The sequence below is a fragment of the Coenobita brevimanus genome, chromosome 53 (genome assembly GCF_032717465.1).
Source record: "Coenobita brevimanus isolate Jiangsu-jjx chromosome 53, ASM3271746v2, whole genome shotgun sequence".
Taxonomy (NCBI): domain Eukaryota; kingdom Metazoa; phylum Arthropoda; class Malacostraca; order Decapoda; family Coenobitidae; genus Coenobita; species Coenobita brevimanus.
Window position 1 is genome coordinate 3130001 of NC_137006.1, and position 27263 is coordinate 3157263.

Genomic DNA, 27263 nt, shown 5'->3' on the forward strand with positions numbered 1-27263 from the left:
TTTAGTTCTCCAGCTTTGGGTGATACACCGCATTCATTGACTAGTATTTCCTTTTTGTATTTTGTAGTCATTAGAGTTTAGTTAAGGTGTTTTTTTCCTAGGCGTAAGTATTTAGCTTTTGTGTGAGTGAGTGAGTGCGTCTCATTGATTTGATCTGAATTGTAACGTTAAATTTATTTTTTGTAATTAATAAATTTAACTTCTTTTTCTTGAGCTCAATGTAAAGTAAAATTTTGTTTCATTTCTCCATAATTAAGCTTATTTTCCATACAGCTCCTAGCTTGCATAAACGTTTGCTTTCATAACTGGTACTTAGACCAGTCTTGTTGTATTAACTTAAAATCCGTTGTGACAGGAGTTAAGCACCAGCAAGGACCTGTTATTATTATTAGTATTAGTTATTTATTGTCAGGGGTGAAGTAACTTTCTCCAGAGGCTAACAGTACTAATTCACCAATTGTGAGTAATTAGTCTCTGCTGTGTACTGTTGAGAAAGTTTATAAATTCTCGTTCTTAGAGAATCGTAGCAAGTCAGCGTAAAGTAATCGTTGCTTGATGTAGCAAGACAATCATTGTCTCTGCTCTTCAATATTATTGAATATTATTATCAATTTAAATAACATTTAACCATTTATTTAAAAAAACAGTGATATTATAAAAACACCGTGTTATTATAAAAACCCCGTGACAATTGGCGACCTCATTCCAGGATATTAACTCCTAGCTCTAAAGCTATTCACGAGATAGTGCTCACTCATTCATATTTAGGTATTTATTATTAAAGTTTATAGGCACAAGTTTACTGGTGGTTACCGTTGATTTAGCAAGTGAATTTTTGCTTTATTAATCAACAGAGTACTTAACTCTAGTTTATTCTTGGTAACGCCACATTGGAGGAGCACTTCAGACTCTTGGAAATTGTCTTCAGTATACTCCAGAGTTTCAACATGACTGTGAAGCCTAGCAAATGCAAGATTGCTCACAGTGAGGTGGAGTTCCTCGGTCATATTGTTGGCAACAACCACTGCAGGTGTCAGGGTGACAAGATCAGGAAGGTTAAAGAAGCCCCGAGACCCGTGACCAAGAAACAGGTTAGGGCATTCCTTGGCCTAGTGGGATATTATAGGAGTTTTATCCCCAACTTTGCTCTCATTGCCCAACCATTGTACGAAGTGCTACGGAAATATGCTCCAAACACCATTGAATGGGGAGAAGCGCAAGAGAGATCCTTTGCCACCCTCAAGAATATGTTGTGCAAGGAGCCCATTTTGCAGTTGCCTGATTCCAGCAAACCTTTCATACTGCGCACTGATGCTTCACAAGATGGAGTAGGTGCCGTATTGATGCAGGAATCGGAAGGTGGAATCTTCCCAGTGGCATACCACAGCCGTAGGCTAAAACCCGCCGAGAGGAATTACAGTACTGTTGAGAAGGAACTCTTGGCTGTGGTTGATGGTGTTAAAAAATATCATTATTATTTATTTGGGGCATCATTTGTTCTGGAAACTGACCATATGCCACTCACTAGTCTTAGCACGACCAAGACGGCTAATGCAAGATTGACACGCTGGACACTGTATTTACAGCAGTTTAACCTTGTTGTGAGATACATCAAGGGAAGTGATAACGTAGGTGCAGACCTGATGTCTCGCCTACTAGCTGCTGACTAACATGAGCAGTTGTTGTATGCTGGGTTCCGTGATAGGCATCCTCTGTCGGGAATTTAGGAATAATTCCTCCCATTTTCTATTTTAGTTGGTGACTGGGCGAATAATATTTCACCAGGGTTTCCAGCTTTTATTGAGTAATCCAAGGACCAGCCTGGTTCCCAGTCAAAAGTGCAGACCTGACGTCTCGCCCATTGGCCCCACAGGACACATTATGTCCAAGGCCTGTACATACATATTATGTACCGTAAGTTAAGGGGGTGGCGAAAGACTGGGCGAATAATATTTCACCAGGATTCTCAGCTCCCCGATACTAATATAAGTACTGTAGGTTAAGGGGGAAGTGAGAACTCCGCAGAGGCGACTTGAGGCTATGGAAGACCCGAGTTTGCACAAGGATTCTCAGCTCTCCGATAATAATATAAGAACTGTAGGTTAAGGCACAGGTTGAGGACCCGTGTGCAGTTCGAGGCTATGGAAGACCCGAGTTTGCACAAGGATTCTCAACTTGCTGACACTAATCATGTGCTATAATTAATGGCGACCTCGAATGTACGAAGCTTAGGCTGTCACTCGTATTTTTCAGCCAGAGCGTACTTTTTGTAGCATGTACTGATTGCTAGGCAGAGAGAGTAATTGTAACTTAATAAGAATTTTGTCTCATTGACACTTTTGATGCTCCACCTCAATTGGTTTTGCAGGTTCAGCGATGGGTGTAGCAGTTTTGCTGTGCGGACCAGCTGATCGTCTGCCGCACGCTGCCGCCTCTTCTCCTCTGCCTTCGTCGTCGCCATGTTATTATTTACTATGTCATTTTGCACGTAGGTACAGTTACACTACAACTGTCACACCTACACCGTGTATTACATACACCACGCTACACAACAATTAGTTGTCAGTGTAAATGTAGCGAATTTTCGCTCAGTTTGACCTGAGTACAGGATTTTTCACCGTCGTCACGGAGTTTTTCCCTCAAGCTTGCTTCTATTAACGTAAATACGAGGTTTTTTCGCTCACTGGCGACTGCGACTTTCTCCTGTAGCAGGATAGCACACACACCACAGTGTGAATCTTGTGTGAATGACTTAGGATGTGTACATATATATATATACAGTATCCACAAATTTTTTCCCATAATGAAAAAATTTAACTTTGTAAGGGCGTAATGTCACGAATCAATTCGCGACATTTCCCTTTTGTGAGAAACCACGAACTATTAGTGGAAAACTCACTGTGTATCGCTCAGCTAACCGTTTCTCCCTCCATTTCGGGGTATACTTTCCAAAACATTCGTCACTGTTTTCAAAAGTGACCGATTTAATGCACTTCACTGAGTGCTGTACTGAGCGATACTATTGTTCTTTATTGTTCGTCTCTGCTTGCCTCTGACCATTAGAAAATGCGGCCGAGTGCTCCGCTTTTCTTTCCCATGACTTAGCAGTCTAGTGTTTGTTGTGACGGAGGAAGGTCCTGTGCTCCAAGAAGTGTGAGAGGTCGCTAGCACCCAAGCTCCACTGAGACAGTTAATCCAGTCCTCCCACCTTTAGTTCTCCAGCTTTGGGTGATACACCGCATTCATTGACTAGTATTTCCTTTTTGTATTTTGTAGTCATTAGAGTTTAGTTAAGGTGTTTTTTTCCTAGGCGTAAGTATTTAGCTTTTGTGTGAGTGAGTGAGTGCGTCTCATTGATTTGATCTGAATTGTAACGTTAAATTTATTTTTTGTAATTAATAAATTTAACTTCTTTTTCTTGAGCTCAATGTAAAGTAAAATTTTGTTTCATTTCTCCATAATTAAGCTTATTTTCCATACAGCTCCTAGCTTGCATAAACGTTTGCTTTCATAACTGGTACTTAGACCAGTCTTGTTGTATTAACTTAAAATCCGTTGTGACAGGAGTTAAGCACCAGCAAGGACCTGTTATTATTATTAGTATTAGTTATTTATTGTCAGGGGTGAAGTAACTTTCTCCAGAGGCTAACAGTACTAATTCAGCAATTGTGAGTAATTAGTCTCTGCTGTGTACTGTTGAGAAAGTTTATAAATTCTCGTTCTTAGAGAATCGTAGCAAGTCAGCGTAAAGTAATCGTTGCTTGATGTAGCAAGACAATCATTGTCTCTGCTCTTCAATATTATTTAATATTATTATCAATTTAAATAACATTTAACCATTTATTTAAAAAAACAGTGATATTATAAAAACACTGTGTTATTATAAAAACCCCGTGACAGTAACCACAGAACCAACCCATATGTGTTCCCTACATGTCAACAAGTGGGTTTGTGGAGGGTTAGTGCCCCTCCCTGTAAAACAATGAACATAAAGCCAAACTACCACCCCTTATGGGATGACGGCACCTGGCTATAGACAGAAAAACACACAGGCAGTATCTCTTAAGGTCCACCATAGTCGCACATCAGCTATCTATCGTAAACAAGCCAACCCTCACCTTAATCGATTCGTAGGGCTGTAGGTATGGAGGGGCGGCAGGGTGGGGGTGCTGGAGGTGAGGGGGGCCATGGGGGTGGCCATCTGTGGGGGGTGGTCCATGGGGCATCGATCCTGGCATGCCACTCATCATCCTGGGGACGGCAGAGAAACATAAACATTAGCACAGGTGATGTTTACTAGTGGCGTGTCTTTCCTGCCATTAAAAATATAGGGTACTGTTGAAACGAAAGACTGATAAAAATATGGAACTGATAGATGGATAGATATTAAGCTGTGTGTGTGTGTGTGTTCTTACCTAATTGTTCTTACCTAATTGTATCTTTACAGGAATGAGTCAAGCTCGTACTGTCCCGTGTCTTAAACCATACTTATCGTACATATCCTTAAATTTGTGAATTGTTTTGGCACACACTATTTCATTCGGTAGTGCATTCCATTGATCAATAGCTCTGTTTGGGAAACTGAATTTCCTTACGTCTTTATCACCTCTCTTCTTATGCAGTTTTTTGCAGTGTCCTCTTGCTGATGCTTCTCCATATGTTAAGTAATCATTTATGTCTATTTTCTCCTTTCCTGATATGCACTTATATAGCATTATCATGTCACCTCTTTTCCTTCTCTCCTGTAGTGTTGGTAGATTCAGTTTATTTAGTCTTTCTTCGTAGCTTAGGTCCCTTAAGCTTGGTATCCATCTTGTAGAAGCCCTTTGAACTTTTTCAATCTTGTCTATGTGCTTTTTGAGATGAGGACTCCAGACTACTGACGCATATTCCCGGGCTGGTCTAATGAATGATGTTATTATCCTTCTTAGCATGTCTTCATTTATGTACGTGAATGCTATTCTCATATTTGCAAGCAGTGTATACATGTTCCGTACCTTCTCGCTGATGTGGTCAGCCGGAGATAGTCTGTTATTGATAATCACACCTAGGTCTTTCTCTCTTTCTGATGTGTATAGGGTTTTATTTCCTAACTTATAATCCCAATCAGGTCTTTTTCCACTTTTACCAAACTTGATTACATGACACTTGTCCACATTGAATTCCATTTGCCATGTACTACTCCATTCATGAAGTTTATTTAATTCTTCTTGTAGCTCTTTACAAGAGTCTGTGTTAGTAATTCTCCTTTGTATTTTTGCATCATCTGCAAACATATTCAGATAGCTCTCATTTCCAGTGTTACTGTTTATATCATTTATATACACTAAAAACATGATTGGTGCCAGCACTGAACCCTGTGGTACTCCACTAGTCACTTCTTTCCATGATGAGTAGTTTCCTCTTAGTACTGTCCTCATTTCTCTTTTTATGAGAAAGTCTTGCATCCAAGAAAACAGTTTGCCTCGAATTCCTCCTTGATGGTACAGTTTCCATAAAAGTCTTTGGTGTGGTACTGTGTCAAAAGCTTTCTTGAAATCTAAATAGATACTGTCCACCCATCCTTCCCTTTCCTGTATTGTGTTTGTTACTCTGTCATAGTAGCTCAACAGATTAGTAACACATGATTTTCCTTTTCTGAAACCAAACTGTCTTTCTGTTATCATACTGTGTTCTTCTAGATGATTTACCCAAGCTTTTCTTAAAAGTTTTTCTAATACCTTGCTTACAACACTGGTCAGTGATACTGGTCGGTAGTTGAGTGGATTTTGTCTATTTCCTTTCTTGAATAAGGGGACAATATTTGCTTTTTTCCAAATATCAGGTAGTTTACCTTGACTCAAGGATTTCTTGAAAATTAAAAATAATGGTTTACATAACTCCTTTGCACATTCTCGTAGTACCCAACATGAAATTTCATCAGGACCACCTGCTTTTCCTCTGTCTAATCTACTTAACTCCTCCTGTATTACTTTTTCTGCTATTTGTATATCTGGTAGTATGTGTGGACATGCGAGTTCCACATAGTCCCTCTCAAAATTTTTTTCTTCTGTAAAAACTAATTGGAAATTCTTATTTAGTGCTTCACAAATATCTTTCTCTTGTGTATAAGTGATTCCCTCGTCCGTAATGGATTGTATTATATCTTTTACTTTAGTTTTGCTTCTGATATAGCTGTAAAACAGCTTTGGTTGATCACTACTTTTATTTATTATATCCTCCTCAAACGGTTTTTGGGCTTCCCTCCTTATTCTTGTATAGTCGTTTCTTGCCTGTTTGTAATTATTATACACCCTTTCACTATTGTGTCTTCTGTATCTATTCCACAACAAATCTTTTCTTTCTTTTGATTTTTTACATTCTGTATTGAACCATTTCTGTATTTTCTTATCTGCTTCTTTGTGCTGTGGGATGTATTTCTGGGCTCCTATTTCATAAAATTCACACAATTTTTTATATACAGCATTAAAATCTTGTCCTCTAAGCTCATTTTCCCAATCAACTTCTAAGAAATACTTCTTTAGGTCTTGATAATTTCCCTTTTTATAGTTTAGGCTCTTTTTGTAACTATCATTGCTGTTTACTATGTCATATGCTATCCTGAAGTTATAATTTAGTACTGCATGATCGCTTTTGCCGAGTGGAGGGTGATATATTAAACTGTCAATATCATATTCTTGCCTTGTAAATATTAGATCTAGCACTGAAGGTACATCAAGTCCTCTTTTTCTGGTGGTTTCCCTCACATGTTGCGTTAAGAAAAACTCTTGTACGAGATCCAGGAGCTTTTGGTCCCAACAGCTTTCTTGGCTATTTATGTCTAGTGTGTGTGTGTGTGTGTGTGTGTGTGTGTGTGTGTGTGTGAGAGAGAGAGAGAGAGAAAAAAAAAAAAAAAATCACAACCCATGTAAAAAGAAAATAAAACTACAGAACATTCCCTAAAAAAAAAATAATAATAATAATAATAATAATAATAATAATCAAAATGGAGAAAAAATCATAATATCAGGTATTTTGCCCTACAGTACCAGGGAGAGAGAGGGGAGGGTGGGGGGAGGGGGAATATAGAGGGGGGGGGTTACATACAAACTGTACATATGCAGTATTGTTCACAGGATTATGTACAAATGTTCTGGGGCTACGATAAAAAGTCTTCCTGCTCTCTACGGTACAATATGCGCACTGTACATGTAATGAAGTACAGTGTAATATTCAAAATGAGGGGCCACTACTGTCTAAGGTGTCACTGGAGTACTGGTTTTACTGAACTGCATGGTAAAGCCAAATGTTGAATGGAAATATCTTTAGTTCTATGCTGAATCATGACTTCTGGCCTTGGGTTCCTTCTTCCCTGCATTAAACACACACACACACACACACACAGGACAGTACAAGCTTGACTCATTCCTGTTAAGATACAATTAGGTAAGAAACACACACACACACACACACACACACACACACACACACACAGACACACACACACACACACACACACACACACACACACACACACACACACACACGGGACAGTATGAGCTTGACTCATTCCTGTTAAGATACAATTAGGTAAGAACACACACACACACACACACACACACACACACACGGGACAGTACGAGCTTGACTCATTCCTGTTAAAATACAATTAGGTAAGAACACACACAAACACACACACACATAAACACACACACACACATACATAAACACAAACACACACACACACACACACACACACACACACACACACACACACACACACACACACATACACGGGACAGTAAGAGCTTGACTCATTCCTGTTAAGAAACAATTAGGTAAGAACACACACACACACACACACACACACACACACACACACACACCGCTCGCTGGTGCAGTGGTAACGTTCTCGCTTGCCAACTGGTAGACGGGAGTTCGTGCCTTGCTCAGGTTGCGAAAAGTTTCACTGACGAAGTGGGTGGTTACTGTCCCCCTCGAGCAAGGGGACGGGTGTGTGCGTGTGTGAAGGTCACAGCCTTGCCCTTAGATCGGACTATATGAGCTCTCAGCTCCCTTCCGGGAGGGTAAAAAGCTGACAATCACGACCATCAAGTGATCCTGACCGACCCGGTGAATTACACACACACACACACACACACACACACACACACACACACACACACACAGGACAGTACGGGCTTGACTCATTCCTGTTAAGATACAATTAGGTAAGCACACACACACACACACACACACACACACACACACACACACACACACACACACACAGGACAGTAAGAGCTTGATTCATTCCTGTTAAGAAACAATTAGGTAAGAACACACACACACACACACACACACACACACACACAGGAGAGTACGGGCTTGACTCATTCCTGTTAAGATACAATTAGGTAAGCACACACACACACATACAACAGGCGTGCTCCACCATCGGATTCCACAATTAGTCCCAAGGCTGAAGCACCACTGAGGCATGGGGTGAGAAAGGGCAGTGTGGCAATACGGGAGGAGTGCCTTATCAGTTGCCTCTATAAACGACTGTGAAGAACCTTATGCTTCAAATATTTTCCCAGTAATTTTGGTACTTAAAGATCACACAAATATCCCTTTCAGTACCATGGCATCAGTTTCATTTTATTCTGGATGCCATAAGAGGATTTTATTAAGATTAGTATAATATTTTTCAAAATCAAGAGGTTAAAAATCATCACTATAGTTCCAGCACGGAATACTCATTATTACCCTTGCAAATCAGTAATACTCCAGTCTACTATACTGTATATATGTTCTCTATGGGGGCACAGGGCAGGGGGGGGGGACATCTATATTCTATAAAAAAAAAAACACAATTAAAAAAAACACCATGAGGGTCACATATTAAAGTTTTCTAAATTGAGAAAATATACTAAGTAAACCTGTTCTATTTGTTTCATATACAGTATATTCAAAATTATGTACAGTGTAAGAGTTATTCCAAAATCCTTAGGGCAGGGTATGCAAAAAACTGACACAAGAACACCACAACAAGAATGACTGCAAGGTGCTTTAGCTGGCATTGCGACTCTCACTCGTTCTACTCTCTCTTCCTGTTTCTCTCCATCACACCTCGCTGCAGCTCAATGTACAAGTTAAAACCAAAGCCAGCATGATCAGCAAACAAACCCTCTGCTACAGGTCTTTCACATAAGCTTGGCCCAGATTTTCATACTTTTATTTCATGTAGTTCAGTGGCAGAAAAAGATAAAACTACAGCTCTACATCCTTTCTATACCAATTTTTCACAATTAGTATCATATTAAAGAGTTAAAGTGTTGTTACCATTCGGCATTCAAGATGGATAGATGGCAATTTTAGGCCAAGTTAGAATAAAAAGTCTGAATGAAATACTGGCACCAAGATGTATTCACAGCAATGGGAGGGTTCAGTAATGGCTTATAACCCTCTGACTGCTAGCATATCGCCTGGCTGCATAAAACACTCGGCATTCACAGCAGCCAAAGAGGCAAGATGATGCGACTCAAAGCAATGCAATGCCGAGCAACTGTCACTGGCCAAAGCAGACTGGTATACAACTGCAGGAAAACATCTCAGTGGCTGTAGCACTTCAAAACCAGCTTGATATTTATATAACAGCAGCCTTTCACAAAAACATCCTTGTTATATGGCTTGTTTCCAAAAATCGAGCATTCAAGCCATTGCCAAGCCGAAAAACATCTCTTTCACAGGATGTAATTCTGAAACTCATCAATCCAAACCTCCATTGAAATCAAAAAAGCAGGCTCAGATCAAAACAACCTGCAATATCACTGCAGCTTGAATGCATATTTGTAGAGCTGCCCACCAGTATGAGGCATGTGCAAGCCAGTCACTACAATACATAGCTATATACAGTACCGTACATAATTGCCAGCTGAAGGGGGTAGGGACATCAACCACATGTATTAGGTTAAACAGCTTGGTTCCAAAACTCAAGCAATCCAAACCTCAAGCTCAAAAAACAAATGTTCAGTTCAAAACAATCAGCCGTATCACTGCTGGCCAAACGGGGGAGGAAGATGGGGAATTGTATATAGGAAATCGTGCACAGTCTGGCCGGGACACTCACCAAACACAGCCGCCTCGGGGGAACTTTCTGAACCGCACACTTCTAGAGGTGCGGGGGGGAAGGGTTTGTTATGGTGGGGGGGACATTGTTAAAGTTTAGAGACAAAAGGATTTAAAACACAGTACGTTGGTGATGCTCTAACCCATACACATATCAGTAGGGAATATCAGTGGAAATATTCAGGTACATTTCAACTGTATCTGTTTATAAACTAACACCATAGCTGCCCACGATTCACCATAAAATTGATGTGAAGCCAGAAACAAGTGTATTTTGTGGTTACAAGTCCTAAACTATGAACCAGATAGTTACATGTCCAACACTACAATATGCTATGGTTAAAATTGTATCCTGACATGTAGATATTACTGTTTGTATGGAGTCACTGTGATGCACTGGGCTCTTAACTTTGATGGCAAGTGTTGTGTATTCAATAGGAAAAAAGTAGCATAAAAAAAGGGGGGATGCATGCTGAAATAGTGCATGTTATCTATACAGTATTCTCTTTCAACAGCTGTTAAACATTTTCTATCACTCACTATGTGTAAAATAATATGGCAACAGCCTAAAAGTTAATGAGACTCACCAGCCAGTGCATCACAATCTAGACATGTACTGTACAGTGAGCTACCTACAACTGTGTTACTGACTTTCTCTCAGTGAGCTAACAAAATCCTGGCAATATAAAGTACCACATAACAAATCAGCTCATTAAAACTTTGATTGTTTGTATTTCTCTCAGCTGAATATAGCAGCTAGTGGTTAGTGAGCTGTGGGTGAGTTTGTAATAAGGTGGCAAATGTATTGCCTGGAACGTTATAGCCAGTCACTGTTAGAAGTCACATTATATTTTACAATCTTTTGCATTTTAAATACATAGTAAATTACAGGACAATTATCAGTTCCCTGGCTATCCACAAGGTGCTTAAAAAATTTTTTAACACAAGCTGCTACTGCTGCTCTAACCTGGTCTGTCTGGCCAAGCAGACCCGGTGACCATAAGCAGGCAGCTGCCTTCCTATGGCAGAGAGCAGCTAGCCAGGGTCGGAACAAGGTCCTTCCACGTGGCAAGGTGCAAGGAATGTCAATACGTACATGGGACTAACACTTGTCATGGAACACAACTGGCCATACACCAAATCATGATAACAAATGTATGTTCATAGTTTTAAAGAGACAAAAAGTCTATGCTTATTTGCCATCAGTGTCAACACTTTCTAGGACTATTTCACTCAGGTGCTGACAAAATCAGTACATTAGTTGTTGTTGTTGTAGCCCTAGGTTCATCTGAAATGTGAACCCAGTGGAGTGTAGGCTAAAATTCCCCTCCTCCTGCAATCCACAATCCTCCTTTTGGGGGATAAGGAGGGAACTGAGGGACATTTAAACAACTGGGCAGTGGAGCCACCCAGTTATACTGGTGTCAGCATGTTAGGGCATCCCTCTCCAGCACCCACACAAAAATGCTTTCCACATCAGTGTTAAATAATATTTTAAGCACCTTATATAAAGCCAATCTGCCAGTACCCCCTCCCCCAGTTTTTCAGTGCAAATTGTATTAAAAAAAAAAAAAAAAAAAAAAAAAAATCTTTGGTAAAAATTACTGACTTATAACAAAGACTGCCTGCATCTGTAAATATCAGTGAGTTGTTAGTGGTAATGGTGGATGATGTTAGGTACGATGTGCATGACAAGGCCTGCACTCTTTTTTACTCCACCCAAGACAACCATTACCAGGCTCCTACACTCCTCATGGGGCAGCGTAGGATTGGATGATGGATGGATGGATAGAAACACAAGCACCTTCTCCACCCAGAACATCATACCACTCTTCCAGGCAGCCAACCTAATGCCTATCCTATCAGTATATGAAGAGCATCTACAGGGGACAATACAACAAAATATGTGCAGATGGTGCTGCCTGTGAGATGAAGTCAGGATTCCAGAGGCTTGGGTGCTGTGTGGATGACTGTGTGACCCATCTCATACTCTCAATCTTTTCTTGTTTCTGCATCCTACTTCACCCCTTCATTTAGTTTGGGAATAAGGATGATGATGATGATGATGATGATGATGATGATGATGAATACTAATAAAGATATTGATGAAACTTAAGATACAGGTGATGACAAGTTTTAATTAGAGTTGAATGATGATGATGATGATGATGATGAAGATGATGAATGCTGAAAGTGAAGTGAGTGGAAAAATTCAGCACATTAGTAAATCATTTTCCACAAACGTAAACTGCGCACCTGTTCATGTTCATGTTGGGTGGGTGATGGAGGGGCGCCATGTTCATCATCACCTGGTTGTTGTTCCCGTAGTGGTCGTACATCTGCTGTTGTTGTAGTTGTTGTTGCTGCCGACGCTGGTATATACTGAACAATTCCCCGGTTTCCCGATCGTTGCTGGAGTTGTAGTTGTTGTCAAAGTGCTGTGGTGGAGGCTGCTGCTGCTGGGGTGGTGGAGGAGGTGGCTTGGGCTGGTGGTTGTGGTGGGGTTGTGGCGCTGGTGGCTTGGGGTCGGGGAGGGGTTGATGTGGGGTGTTTTGTTTGGGATGCGGTGGGTGTTGTGACTGTGTGTGCTGGAATGGTGTCTGGGGTGCAGTGGAAGTAGGATGGGCCGAGTGCGGAGGTGTGGGGGAGGACTTCGGAGGGAGAGTCGGGGGTGAGGGGGATGAGGGCTTCTCGTCACGGATCTCCTTCTCTATTTTGTCCGAGAGCGCAGGTTTGTTGAGGGAATCGGTTGACTGCCGTTTATCTGGACTCCTGGACCGTGCTCTCCTGGGTGGGGGCCTTGGTTGACCCGGGCCCACCTTCTCTATTATGGTCGGGAGGTCGCCGTATGAGCTTGATGTAAACACATTCTCCGCATCGAACAGCCGGTCAACTGAGGTATTCATTGTCTTTTTCCCAGTGAGGTGGAAGCTGGCGATGCTCTTGGACATGACGTTTATATCCCCCGTCGAGAGGGCCATGGAGTTACGATTAGACCCCAGTCCAAACGGGAGGCCATCCAGATTGGGGTTGAGAGAGCGAGACATAATATCCGTGGCCCTGGGGCGGCTGTAGGGCATGGCAGAGTGGGGGAAGGTACGGGGTTTGAACGGTGTGACGAGTAAATGCTCCGTCCATGAAGCTTCAAGCGGGGGTTTTTCCAGTCTCTCCACGTCGACGTTTAGGGTTCGCTGCTCAAAGGGACAGGCGAAGGTCTCAGGCGGGATGCTCTGGAGCCACGAGAGCAACGAAAGGTCCGAGTCGCTGAACGTGGTGGAGGCAAGAAGTGAAGGGAATTTTAGAGTACCGCCTCCCCCACCACTGCCGTCCCCTGTGGCCTGGTTCTGGCAGTAATCAACACAGGACTCATACAGCAGACCCTTAATGATGAGCTGAACCAGACGATCATTCCTGGCCATCCCCACCCCCTCCATGGCACCCGACAGACCACTACGGTGCTCCGCTGGCAGGAACTTCTCCACCAAGGGAAAGACCTGGAAAATAATACTTAGATGTTCACACTTATCATTACCACCACCACCACCACCACCACCACCATCACCATCATTATCATCGTCATCATATCCTGCCTCTTTTTCCACTTCTTGCCTCCACCACATTCAGTTAAAATTAAGACCTTCCGTTATACTGCAAAATTAACGTGACAGAGATGACTAGCATTTGTAAAGGGCACTGTATTCGACTCTATATTATACTCTCTCTCTCCACCTGTATCATTCTCTTACCCTCTCTCTATTATACACTCTCTCTCTCCACCCACCTGTGTCATACTCTCTCTCTCTCTCTATTACACACTCTCTCCACCCACCTGTTATACTCTCTCTCTCTCTCACTCCCTCCACCCACTTGTATCACACTCTCTCTCTCTCCACCCAGCTGTATTATACGCTCTCTCTCTCTCTCTCTCCAACCACCTGTATCATACATTCTCTCTCTCCACCCACCTGTATCATAATCTCTCTCTCTCCACCCACCTGTATCATACGCTCTCTCTCTCTCTCTCCACCCACCTGTATCATACTCTCTCTCTCTCTCTCCACCCACCTGTATCATACGCTCTCTCTCTCCACCCACCTGTATCATACTCTCTCTCTCTCTCTCCAACCACCTGTATCATACGCTCTCTCTCTCCACCCACCTGTATCATATTCTCTCTCTCTCCACCCAGCTGTATTATACGCTATATCTCTCTCTCCAACCGCCTGTATCATACGCTCTCTCTCTCCACCCACCTGTATCATACGCTCTCTCTCTCTCTCCACCCACCTGTATCATACTCTCTCTCTCTCTCTCCAACCACCTGTATCATACGCTCTCTCTCTCCACCCACCTGTATCATACTCTCTCTCTCTCCACCCAGCTGTATTATACGCTACTTCTCTCTCTCCAACCGCCTGTATCATACGCTCTCTCTCTCTCCACCCACCTGTATCGTACTCTCTCTCTCTCCACCCACCTGTATCATACTCTTTCTCCCTCTCCACCCACCTGAGTCCAGCACTGCACCCTGGCACTGCTGGGGTTCCAATCGCGCAGGTCCTGGTGTTCGTGCAGCCGGGGTAGGGTCAGGTACAGGCACAGCTGGGAGTAAGCTTCCTTGTTCGGCGCATATTTTTCAAGCTCGTTCAGGACCTGTTGGGGACGAGAGATGAGTTAATGGGGACGAGAGTTAATGGGGATGAGAGATGAGTTAATGGGGACGAGAGATGGGTTAAGGGGGACGAGAGATGAGTTAATGGGGACAAGAGATGAGTTAATGGGGACAAGAGATGAGTTAATGGGGACAAGAGATGAGTTAATGGGGACGAGAGATGGGTTAATGAGGACGAGAGTTAATGGGGACGAGAGATGAGTTAATGGGGACGAGAGATGAGTTAATGGGGACGAGAGATGAGTTAATGGGGACGAGAGATGGGTTAAGGGGGACGAGAGATGAGTTAATGGGGTCGAGAGATGAGTCATTGGGGACGAGAGATGAGCTGATGGGGACAAGAGATGAGTTAATGGGGAGAAGAGATGAGTTAATGGGGATGTGAGATGAGTTAATGGGGACGAGAGATGAGTTAATGGGGACGAGAGATGAGTCAATGGGGACGAGAGATGAGTTAATGGGGACGAGAGATGAGTCAATGGGGACGAGAGATGAGTCAATGGGGACGAGAGATGAGTTAATGGGGACGAGAGATGAGTTAATGGGGACAAGAGATGAGTCAATGGGGACGAGAGATGAGTCAATGGGGATGAGAGATGAGTCAATGGGGAGAAGAGATGAGTTAATGGGGACGAGAGATGAGTCAATGGGGACATGAGATGAGTCAATGGGGACAAGAGATGAGTCAATGGGGACGAGAGATGAGCTGATGGGGACAAGAGATGAGTTAATTCTGACCCAAGTAATGCACTCTCTCGGCTATCCTATTTTTTGTCAATAATGCTTTGGTCTCAGGCTGATCTGGATGTGAGCCAAGTACACTGCAAGCCAACACTGCCCTACAATCCACCTTTCCCCTTTAACGGATAGGGAGTTGAGACTTTTCTATACAGCTGACCGTTTATATCAGTGTCACCATCAATGTCCCTACACAACACCATACTCTTATTCAATCTGTCATCAGCAATAAATCTTTCCTATAATACGCCAGGTCACACAGTATGGACTATGAGATCTACATACAAATACAGTAAAAGTCCTCTAATCCGGCCACCAATAATACGAACATCACAAGACACCCAATTTGTCAAGGCAAAATTTTTCTAATTTTTCTGGGTTTTCCAATTTTTCTGGGATTTTTTTGAATTTTTCTGGGCTTTATCTAGGGAATTATCTGGCCTGGACTTGCCCTTGGCCTTGGATGTACCTGCCTGCAACTCATCATCTACACGTCTATGCACTTCCAGTGTCTAAAACAATAACCCAAATCATTTTAAGTGTTTATTTAATGATCAAGTACATATTTCTAATGTTTTCAAAGGGCCCTTCGAATAATCCGGGGGGAAAAAAAAAAAAACACAATAGTCCAAAAGACCTTCAGTCCCCTGCGACTTGGATTACAGGACTTTTACTGTACTTGTGTGTGTCTCCAAACCTACCTTGACCAGCTCATCCACTGCCCCCTCTTTACTGGGGTTTGCCGGGGCCTCTGCCTTGATGCACAGCAGTTCATAATACTTGTACTTGAGCACTGTGAAATGGAACTTCTTGGTCTCAAACGCGTCGATGGCCTGGAACACAGAGACATCAGGGAAGGTGTGAGTGTCAGACAAAGACATCAGTGAGGCTACATACACTCTGTCAACTCTGGAACTGTCTCTCTCTCTCTGTCTTTCGCACCTCCTGTGATCTCCAGTCTTTCAAACGTAGTGTGTCCAGGCATCTCGAAATGAATGGATCTTGAGTTTGGCTCTCTTTTGTATTGTTTTTTTTTTTTTTTCTTGGAAGGAATGGTTTGTGGACTCCTGGCCTTTAGTTCCTTCTTTCTTGCATTTAAAAAAAAAAAAAAAAAAAAAAAAGAGAGAGAGAGATCGAGAGAAAACTTGCTCCAAAAAGTATGGGGCACCCTTCAAGAGCAAGACAGACTGACAAATGGCCAATGACTCCTTACACTGATAAACTTGCCTTCATGAGGATGCATTATATTGCCTGCTTGTGATATTTCCAAGTCAGTATTGTTATCCTTGGGGCATCATGAGCTATAACAATGATCATTTAGGATATCACTGCCTCCTCCCTACACAACAGTTTTTGAAGCAAGTATACAGAGAATCAGATCATTTAGGGTATCGGTATCAACGCCTATTCCCTACACAACACTTTTCAGAGGTAGGAGAGAGAGAATCAGTGAGTGTGTGCATAGTAAGAGGGATATCAATGACAAGACCTTCCCTTTCTTCTCAGTACAGACATAACATTCTCCTTAACACAAACACAAAATCTCCTCAACATCAATGCATAACTCATGGTCTCTCTCTCTCTCTTCTCAGTACAGACAAAACATTCTCCTTAACACAAACACACAGTCCATCTCTCCTCAACATAAATGCATACAGTAACTCCTAATCTCACTCTCTCTCTCTCACCTCCAGGGGCTGCACAAACTCCAGCACGTCATCCCATTGCCCATCGAGTATTAGCTGGCGGAGAAATAACGCATCATCCGAGTGGTTGCCGTTGATGATGCCGGTCTCCCGCTCCACATTAAGCTGTGAGATGTGGAGACAGCGGTTGTGGAGGAACTCGAGGGCCAGCCGAACAACGTCCTCCTCTCGTAGACTCAAGTGTGCACTCGGCATTGTGCCCTGGGGTCGGAAAAACTAGTTAGCCTAGTGCATAGCAAAGTGGACACAACTGGGATGGAGGAGTGTAAATATTAGGGAGGTGTGAGAGGGAGAAAAAACTGAGAGGAGTGGAGGTAAACAAGCTGGGTGGAGGGTGAGGGCAAGGTGGAGGGAAAGTAGAGGAAAGGGTGGAGGGATTTAGGTAGGCAGATGAAGGACTGGAGGCAAACAAAACCATGAAATGGAGGAAGTCAAAGGCCAGCCAAGCCACGTCCTCCTCTCGTAGGCTCACGCACGCCCTCAGCATTAAGCCCTTGGGTTGGGAAGGTGAAAAATTAGATAATGTCTGAAATGGAAATACAGCAATACCAATTATAAAATGGTATGGGTATCTGGAGAGAATGAAAACTGAGAAGCTGACTAAAATAGTGTAGGCTATGTGAGTGAGGTGGAGGGGGAGACCAAGAATGAGATGGAGGGATGGAGTGGGGAGATATGAGGGAAGAAGAGGGGTGTGAGTTGGGGGGAGAGCAGCCAAATGGAAGAGGAGAGAGTGGTATGGAGACAAATGTTTGTAGCCACCCCTAATGAGATTAAGATGTCTGGCAATAGATATATAAATAGATACTCTGACACGATCTATATAAGGCCTTAAGTTCTCAGCTAAACGTACACCCTACCGGTACCAAAAAAGTATGGGCACTCTTATGCACATCTCATTTTCAAACATGGCTGAAGTATTGTGATATAATGGGCATCCTGTGATTATAAGTGAAAATATTATCTTTGGCTGGGTAATTATTAGAACTCGATATCATAAAAAAAACTCACACAGCCACTGGGTGTTCTATGCTTTGAGGGACCAGATTTATATATTCATGTGTGTCTGGAGAACTTGACCATTTTCAAAACCCTCATACACTGCTGATACTGTTTAGGGAGGGTGTACAGCAGACCTCTCTTACTATAGTCGCAGCACATGACTCTGAGGTTGTCATTATCATACCCTGGCAACCTACCCGTCAATACTGCTTCTGATTTCGTATCATATTATACATTCATTCATTCATTGCCAGACGCCATGTATCCCAGACAGGGTGGTCAAGGGCTTAGAGTTAATTGTTTTACAGGGAGGGGCACTAATCCTCCACCAACCCCACTTGACGTAGGGATGCCAACAGCATCTGATATTATACATGAATGATATTATTATGGACGAATATATTATACATGAATATTATTATACACAAATCACATGCATCTCATATTATACATGAAACTGGATGCACTGTTGAGGGTTAGGTTGCCAGGGAACGATAATAACAACCTCATAGTTGTGCACTGCGACTACCATATACAGTAACACATTCAGAAACAATGCTCACAAATCCTTCAAAAACAGTGACACTTTTGTATTTAAATTTTTATGTGGTAAATTTCTGCACATCGTACCTGTACACTATATTTGTGCTGGAAAAAAACAACAGATAGGAACATTTATTCTAAGCATATTTTCAAATATAAACATCTCTCTGAAATTAACTGATTTTGAAATAGTGTACAAAACAACCTCATGTCTATACAAATGGGTTGGTATGGCAGTTTCCATTTTTAACGAGCATATTTAAAAGAAAAAAATCCACTCATCAGACCCATGATCATTTGAAAAGTCATCACCAGGAAAATGGCAGCCAACAAAGAGGGCAGCACTGTCAGACATAAATAAACCTGATTTTTCAATGGGATTTTAAGTTAATCTCTGAGGGAATTACCACAGAGGAATTTAATTAATCTCTGAGGGAATTACCATAGAGGAATTTAATTAATCTCTGAGGGATATTACTCTAAGGGGATTTAAATTAATCTCAAAGGATATTACTCCAAGTGGATTTAAAGTAATCTCCAAGGGATACTACTCTAAAGGAATTTAAATCAATCTCCAAGGGATATTACTCTAAGGGATTTTAAGTTAATTCCCATGGGATATAAGGGAACTTAAATTAATCTCCAAGGGATATTACTGTAAGGGGATTTTAGTTGCTCAGTGAGGGATGTTTACAGAAGAAAGTGGTGCAGAATTATAAGCATAATAATTTAGGCATAATTTTCTTAGCATGAGTTAGGTATAAAGGTAATAATAATTTTTTAACATAAAGGTAATAATAATTTTTTAAAAATGTAAAATAATCTTGTTTCTGCCACATGACTATTCTGTTTCATTGTTTAGTTACATAACAAACTACACAAGACTTCTACTATTTGTGAGAAGTACCAAGTGAAGAGATTTAGACATTTTGAATATGATGGGGGAGATTATAGTCTTGTAAACAATTGCCTATACTTCTTTCACCTTACCTTGGCCCAGATTTTCATCCTTTTGTAGCTCAATGCCAGAAAACAACAATGCTACAGCTTTAAATCCTTTCCAAAGCACTTCTTCATGACTGGCATTATAGTTCAGGGTTCATCTACTGTTAATGCTTAGAATATGGAAAGATAAAATTTTTTGGCCGAGTTAAAGTCAAATCAGTAAACCATGATTACTGACTCATGCTTCCTTCACTGATGACACACCTGACAGGTAGGCGAGGGGAACAATAAGCCTAAATTTAAAGACCACACAATGAAAAATTCCCATATGTTTAATTTACACAAGAACCTGTATTATCTCCACCCCAGTACTCTGACTGACGAGAAAAATACTCATAATTCACTATGTCTTTCGGGATAAATGTATGGAACCACTTGCGCCCAGGCCTCCTCCCAGCCCCTCCATTTTATCCTTATTTCCTCCCCTGACACGCCATTTTTCACCCTTCCAATAATCTTTCCGGCACGTAGGCTCGGATATTGGTCTGACCGCTTACCTTGAGTAATTATGGGAGTTATTTAGAGCGATAATTGACACATCTTAAACTCCACTGCCAGATCCTGGGAGGGTCCACGTGAGGGGATGCCAACGACTACTATACTAAAATTAAATTGATATAGAGAAAAACTTTATTTTTTACGGCAACATTATGGTTTTCTTATTGATTTGTATTTATTTTACTTTGTGGTAGTATATTCCATTTCCATCATTCTAGATGATGTTTAATTATAAAGTATTGTTGTCTGTTGCGGTGTATGGCAGATCACCACCCAAAACACTGGAGTTCTGAGATCTGATTGGTCATGACGTCACTCAGACAGGTCTTGACACTGAAGCTTAAGACGCGCCGTATTGCCCTTCCACTCCACACAAATAATATTACTTATTATAACGAGAGTTATATTAAACATACAAATCATTGAAATAAAAATCTAGAATAGCACTTAACAACAGGCTACTTAATAAACTAGCCATTTGCACAAAACGCGAACCATTATATGTACCAATGTGGCGTCTTCCATACTTAAACTGTTCCGGCCTATTTAACTTACGAATCTATAGGCATCACTGACCCTGCTGGTAAATGCCCTTAGGCCATTGATCTTCTCACCAAATGTTATTAATTACAGTCAGTATGTATCATTATTACCCTGCGTACTTGCTTTACTAACCATTTACCATAATAAACCTACCACAGAAGAACACGAAATGAGACTTTGCGGTTATCATGAGTCATTGTTTTGCGATTTTAGAAAATATTTATCATGTGTTTATTCATCTAATTGCTGAGGTGTATCATATATAAATAATACTACAAATATTCGCACATTTACGTACGTTTCTAATTATATATAAAAGCATTGTCAATTTCCATTTTACAGTACTCAATCGCAGCCGCCATTCTCGGTGATTGTTCGAGAGTCAACTAACCGGAGAGAACAGAGGACGAATAATGGCTGGTCTCGCGGCAAAGCTGTACCAAAATGTGTTCCGGCGGACGTCCTCCTTCGTGCTGGCTGCAGTGGCGGGCGCCTTCATGTTCGAGCGAGGCTTTGACATGATAACCGACGGGATATACGAAAACATCAACCAGGGGGTGAGAACAGCTGATCCAGTGACGTAATCTACCCTTAATTAAAAACAACAATATTTATGTTTTGGAGGATTTAAGGTGAAAGAGAAAACTAAGCTAGGTCACGTTTGGTTTGATTTAGGTTGATATAATTCTCATTAAACCATGGAATGATCTTATTCAATCTTAAGATGGCAGTTCCAGGGGGCATTGCTGTTGTTAACCTCCAAGATTCTGCCAAAGTTTAATAAAATTGGAAGTAGCAACAATAGGCTAATAAAATACATCATCAGCTTGAAGGGGTTAGGGTAGGGTGAAATTTTCATAATGGATTTGGTTATTTTGGGGCTGGTCTGGAACAGCTCACACCTGTACCAATATTCTATAACACTCATCAGAAATCAGTAATAAGAGGTAATGCACTTATAAATAGTGCATGATGGTAGTGGACTCATAACAGCAATTTCTTCTTCTTCATATCACCTAAAAACATTCATATGAACACCCAGAATAAGGTCAAGGTCATCCAAAAGGAACTTATGAACCAAATTTAACCTAACAGAACCCAGCTGGTGGGGGGAGGGGCATCATCCCCCCACCCTTCCCATGATTTTAACCATCTATGATTGCCCCCCAAAAATGTACCTTGAGAGTTGCCAGGCAAATTTTGACAATTTTTCGGCATTGTTATAAGCCTATACTATTATTATATTTACCTAAACGTAAAATATTCTCAAAATGAACAGTGGGTACAAACAGCATAAGGAAAATTAGTTAAATTGCATTAGTGAGATACATGAATTACTGATATCCCTTGTACTGTAATATGCTTTGCACTTCACCTTGCTTCATTTAAATGCTCCAGCAAGCTTGTATGCATCAGCCTTGATTACCTGATGATGGTTCTCCTTGCTGTTCTCTCTCTAGCAGCCTCTCTATTTCATAATTGGGGTAAATAAATGGTGGAGAGGACCATAGGCCCCACCTGCACAACCTTGAGCCCAGATGGGGCAATGGGGACAGCCCCAGCCCTATCTTGGCCCAAAGCCGTGCTGACAGAGCCTGCCCCACGCCTCCACTTGAGCCCTCCACTAAGTAACAGGGGCAAAGTATTCCAGCTGCATGCCCTTTCTGGCACCAACCCTTGTTTTTATAGGGTACGGCGTGTGTGGTTTAAGCTGCATGTAATGTAGTGGACAATCAGAGAAATATGGGAGTGTGTGCTGGCCTACTCACCATGTTAGTCATACCCTGAAAAATGCCAGCAGAGGGAATGGTCAGGAGATAGTTCAGAGGACTGATGTAACAGGAGCTTCGGCACTCCCCATCACCAGTTTTCCCATCTTTGGGAATATTGCCGTGAGTAGCTGGAGCTGTAGCCTACTCCCTCCTCTTATTATTGATTTTTGTAATGGAAGAATACCAGTAGGTGTTTGTGTAGATGGGTGCTGGTTACAGAACACTCCAAAATACTATAATGGATTTCTGTGGGAAATAGAATAATGCTGGAGGTGATACATGCCCTTGTTGATTTTGTTTTTTGTGGGCTCAGGTTCATCAGAAGATGAACCTACTGGACTCCAAATTGAAGTTGCCCTTCTGCAGTCCATTATCCACCTCGTGGGGGCTAGGGAGGGGATTGAGAGGCATTTGTAGATCCTTGTTCTTTTTTGTAAATGTGCGATTCTCTTTGGCAGAAACTGTGGAAGCACATCAAGCACCGTTATGGCCAGCAATCTGTGGAGGAAGGTGACGAGGAGGAGTAGGCCAGAGATAGCAAACCCAGGGACATCATCACCAGATTCATTCCATCTGCCAGCACAGCCAGAGTTTCATCAGATGTGTTTAAACCCTTGAGTATGGTGCTGCCTACAGCCATCCTGTGTTTTTCATGGGTGTTGAGGAACAGACACACCCTCAAATGATGATGAGCAAGGAATAATTCAGACTCATCTAAAAGGGCCACCACAGCCGTAATTTATATGTGATTGCATGAAAATTTCTCTGTAGTGCCCCAGAACATCACCAGACATTAGAATATACTTGTTTAAAGTATAATTTTCACGTGAATACTAGTGTATTTGTGATGGTTCTTTCTTACAAAGAACAGAAACCATCAAAGTCAGAATCATGAAAAATGAAGGATGATTATTGTATTCTTACTACTGCCAAGTGATTTTATTTGGCTTGGGAGAACCTCATACTTAATGGTTATAGAATTTTCCCATTAGTCTCTACCCACTGGAGTTTCCCCAAAGCTGAATGAAATACTTTGGCTGCAGCAAGTATGAAGTGAAAGAGGTACTATCATACTAAAGGACCAAATTGCTAACCAACCCATTTTTTATTCATGGGTCATATGATGGTTCCAAAATTATGGTTCACTTTAATGAATGGCTTAGCAAAAGATTTTGATGATCATCACTTCATCTGTATAAACTCAACTGTTCATTATGTATATTCATGAGAATAAATATTGTTTAATGTAAGATACAGTGGCTGTTCTTTTAACCTGTAATTTTTAGATGGATGTATTATTTGTCCTTGAATGGCAGGCCTGGGGGGGCTCAACTGCGAATGAAGAATTGAGAGGAAGAATGGGACTTGACTGTACTAGTGATGTGATGAGAAGGGGTAGACAGAGATGGTTTGGAAATGTGGAGAGGATGGAGAATGACAACTGGATGCAAAGGGTAAGAGGTGCAAAAGCTGAGGGTTGAATTACAAGAGGCACACAGAAAAAGATTTGGGACGAGATCATACAGTACAACATCAGGGATTATGGACTGATAGAGACTGAGCAGTGTGGGAAGACATCATTAGGTTACCAAGTGTTGGAGCCTTTAACAACCAAAACAAAAGGAAACTAGGAGTGGCAAGAGTGCAAAGTACTGTACAGTACTTAAATATACCTTACTCCAAGACTGGCGGGCAGTATGTCTCTTCACTGCAATTTTATTCAATTCACAGTACTGCCACATAGTCCTTTACATTATGGATGCAATGAAGAGATTAGAAATAAATCTTCCCTGCTCAACAATTTGTCAATGCTAATATAAATAAGAGTGTATCATCATCATCTTACCTGAAATGAGGTAAGGCTGTTGTTACTGTTGGGTAATCCTGGTCTATCAAGCTAAGCAGACCCATCAAGTGCAGGCAAGCATCTACCCTGAGGCACTGGGAAGAGAGTGAAGGTTTGGTTTTCAGATGGATGCCACATTTCTGTCTCCACCCAATTATCAGAAGCACCATAGATGGCTCCAATCACCCCATTACATAGTTATATGGTTACCACCCAGCACTGTAAATGGTTTTCTGGGTTCCAGGAAGCCATTAGGCTTGTCACTCAGTGTAGAGCCACCTGAAGCAGAAAGGAGGAATAAACAGTGACCGGAAAGATGGGAGAAATAGAGATAGAGAGATGTGGAGGCAGATAAAGAAATATGAAAAAGGTGAAGGAAGATAGGTAGCACTACATTATGTGAGTGGATGATGGTTGCCACCACCTACCACCTATACTTGAGTCTATAACCAATTTAATGAGTGATGTATTGGAAGGAATGACGGTGCCAGATGTTTCAACTTTGACCCTTCACTGCACATCCTGACCGCTGAGTAATGAACAATGGCATGTTATTTGAAATTCAATCAGACATTAATGAACAACCATAGTGAAAGAGTGTTACACGAGGAATTACTGTATTCAAGAGGTTGATGATAGGTTGTAGAAAAAGTTGTTACTCAAACTATATTGTATTTAAATTCTCTCAAAAATACACAAATATGCTCCCACATATTCTTCCAACCATACACAATTTTATATCTATATATTTCTATATTAAACCTGGGAGACACCCTTATAAAGAAGGAGTTAATGAAGGCTCATCTAATGCCTCCAGAGTGAAAAGTGTGCTCTAAGCTGAATGAGCTCTCTCTATCTAGAGCAAGATAAGAAAGTGACAGATCCCTGTGATAACAGTAGTTAGTACTTATACCTCCAGGTTCAACTGACCGTGAACTCAGTGGACTACAGGACAAGTTATCCTTCTGCAGTCCACCATCCTCCTTACACCTAGGGAGGAAGCTGAGGAGTGTTTGTATAACATGGCAGTGGAGATGCCTGGCCATATCAGTGCTACTATGTGAAGGCATCCTTCTCCTATGGTTGGTTGGTTTTCACCTGATGAAACAAGATCATTTCAACAACCTGAAAGTCATAGATGTACAGTATACAATTCTATATTTCATTACGAGGCAGAAATGAATCTCCTTAGTTAGTAGTCAAATCGCCCTCCAATCTGACTATGCCTGACCATCAACTGTGCTGAAAGGGGTTAGGGATCTTTATAAGGTTAGAACACATACAACATAGTAGTGGGATGCAGATAAACTCCTGATGGAAACTATACTTTACTTCATCCAAGTGTATACAAATATGCAAACTCCTGCATCTGTCCCTGACTATAGTTCATTCACATTAACTTGGCAACTGTCCTTTTGCAACCTAGTTCTCATACTTCATTGTCAGAATAAGTCAATACTTCTTGGTGACTAGCATTATAGCATTAAATTCTTGTAATAACTCAGTATTCAAGACAGAGAGATGGCAGTTTTCAGCCTAGTTAAAATGAACAGAATATAGATACAGCAAATTTAATACAGTATTATCCCACCTTAAATCAAAATAAGATCTATTTGGCCAGTAGTCTCAAAAACTGTGTAATAAGCAACAGTTGGTGTGTTTTCATCTGCCAAGGCCCTAACCTCTTTCAGCTCAGTTGATGGCCAAGCGTACTCAGACTGGAGAATAAATTTACTACAGTTATTTCACCTTAGCTTGGCCCAGATTTTCATCCTTTGGCAGCTTATGTCACATACCACAGTGGAGGAAAATGATGATACTAAGTCTACATTCTTTCAATAGTACAGGTACTTCTTCATGACAAACATTATATTCTAGGGCTAATCAATTGTAACAACTCAGCACTGAAGATGGAGAGATGCCAATTATAGATTATTTGAGTAAAAAGAGTATTGTAACCAAGGAAAGTTGTTTGTAACTCATGACTAAGGCTCAAAGAATTCCATGCAACCACAACTAAGTATTGTACAGGTTTGTTGGCATGGTCTAGTTCTATCAAAAACAAACCAACTACCTGTAGTTATAGTATTGTAGCCCTAGGTTTATCTGAATGCACTCAGTGGACTGCAGGCTGAAGTTTCCCCTCTGATGCAGCCCACTATCCTCCTTTTGCAGGTATAGGGAGGGTGTTGAGGGATACTTGTACCAGGCAGATCCACCGCCAATCATACCAGTGCCACCACATGAAGGTGTCTCTTTTTATCACCAAGGGAGGAAGAGATGATGGTAAGGAGATAGTAGCAGCTGTAGCCCCAGGTTCATCTGAAACATGAACCCAGTGGATTGCAGAATGAAGCTGCCCATCTGGAGCCTACCATCCTCCTCTTGGGAGATGAGGAGGGAGGTGAGGGATGTTTGTATACCCAGGAAGTGGAGCTGACCAGTTATATCAGTGCCACCACATGAAGGCATCCCTCTCCAGCACTGGTAAGGAGATCAAAAGGTAAGTATGTGTGGCAGGCAAGAAGTAGATTAAAGTGATGTACTAAGAAATGAAAAAAAAAAAAAAGGGAAGGGAGGATGAAGAAGGGAAAAATGAAGATAGAGAGATTAGAGTGAGTGATGAATGATACTGTGGCTGTTGTTGTGACCCAAGGCTCATCTAAAATGTGAACCCTGTGGACTGCAGGCTGAAGTTTCCCCTCTCTCGCAGCCCTTTCCTTTTGGAGATACAAGGAGGGTGCTGAGGGCAGAGGCATTGCTTAGTAACATCAGTGCCACCACATGAAGGCATCCCTCTCCTGCACCAGATAAGCAAATGAAAGATG

General features: G+C 41.6%; 2 protein-coding genes across 2 annotated transcripts in view; one reads left to right on the plus strand and one right to left on the minus strand.

Annotated features, from left to right (window-relative positions):
* LOC145400711 (WD repeat-containing protein 47) overlaps positions 1 to 17421 on the minus strand; it is a 74513-nt gene extending 57092 nt beyond the window's left edge. Inside the window, exons 1-5 of the mRNA XM_080273146.1 lie at positions 17209 to 17421; positions 16222 to 16353; positions 14620 to 14763; positions 12367 to 13604; positions 4119 to 4251 (exon numbers count right to left, since the gene is read on the minus strand). Of these exons, the coding sequence (XP_080129272.1) occupies positions 4119 to 4251; positions 12367 to 13604; positions 14620 to 14763; positions 16222 to 16353; positions 17209 to 17421 (1860 nt within the window). The remainder of the gene's footprint in view (positions 1 to 4118; positions 4252 to 12366; positions 13605 to 14619; positions 14764 to 16221; positions 16354 to 17208) is intronic.
* A 3761-nt stretch (positions 17422 to 21182) lies between these two features.
* ox (ubiquinol-cytochrome C reductase complex subunit oxen) lies at positions 21183 to 23843 on the plus strand. The gene is made up of 2 exons (XM_080273085.1): positions 21183 to 21374; positions 23048 to 23843. Exons 1-2 carry the CDS (start codon positions 21231 to 21233, stop codon positions 23114 to 23116), a joined length of 213 nt encoding a protein of 70 aa, XP_080129211.1. The 5' UTR covers positions 21183 to 21230; the 3' UTR covers positions 23117 to 23843.
* Positions 23844 to 27263: the final 3420 nt, after the last annotated feature.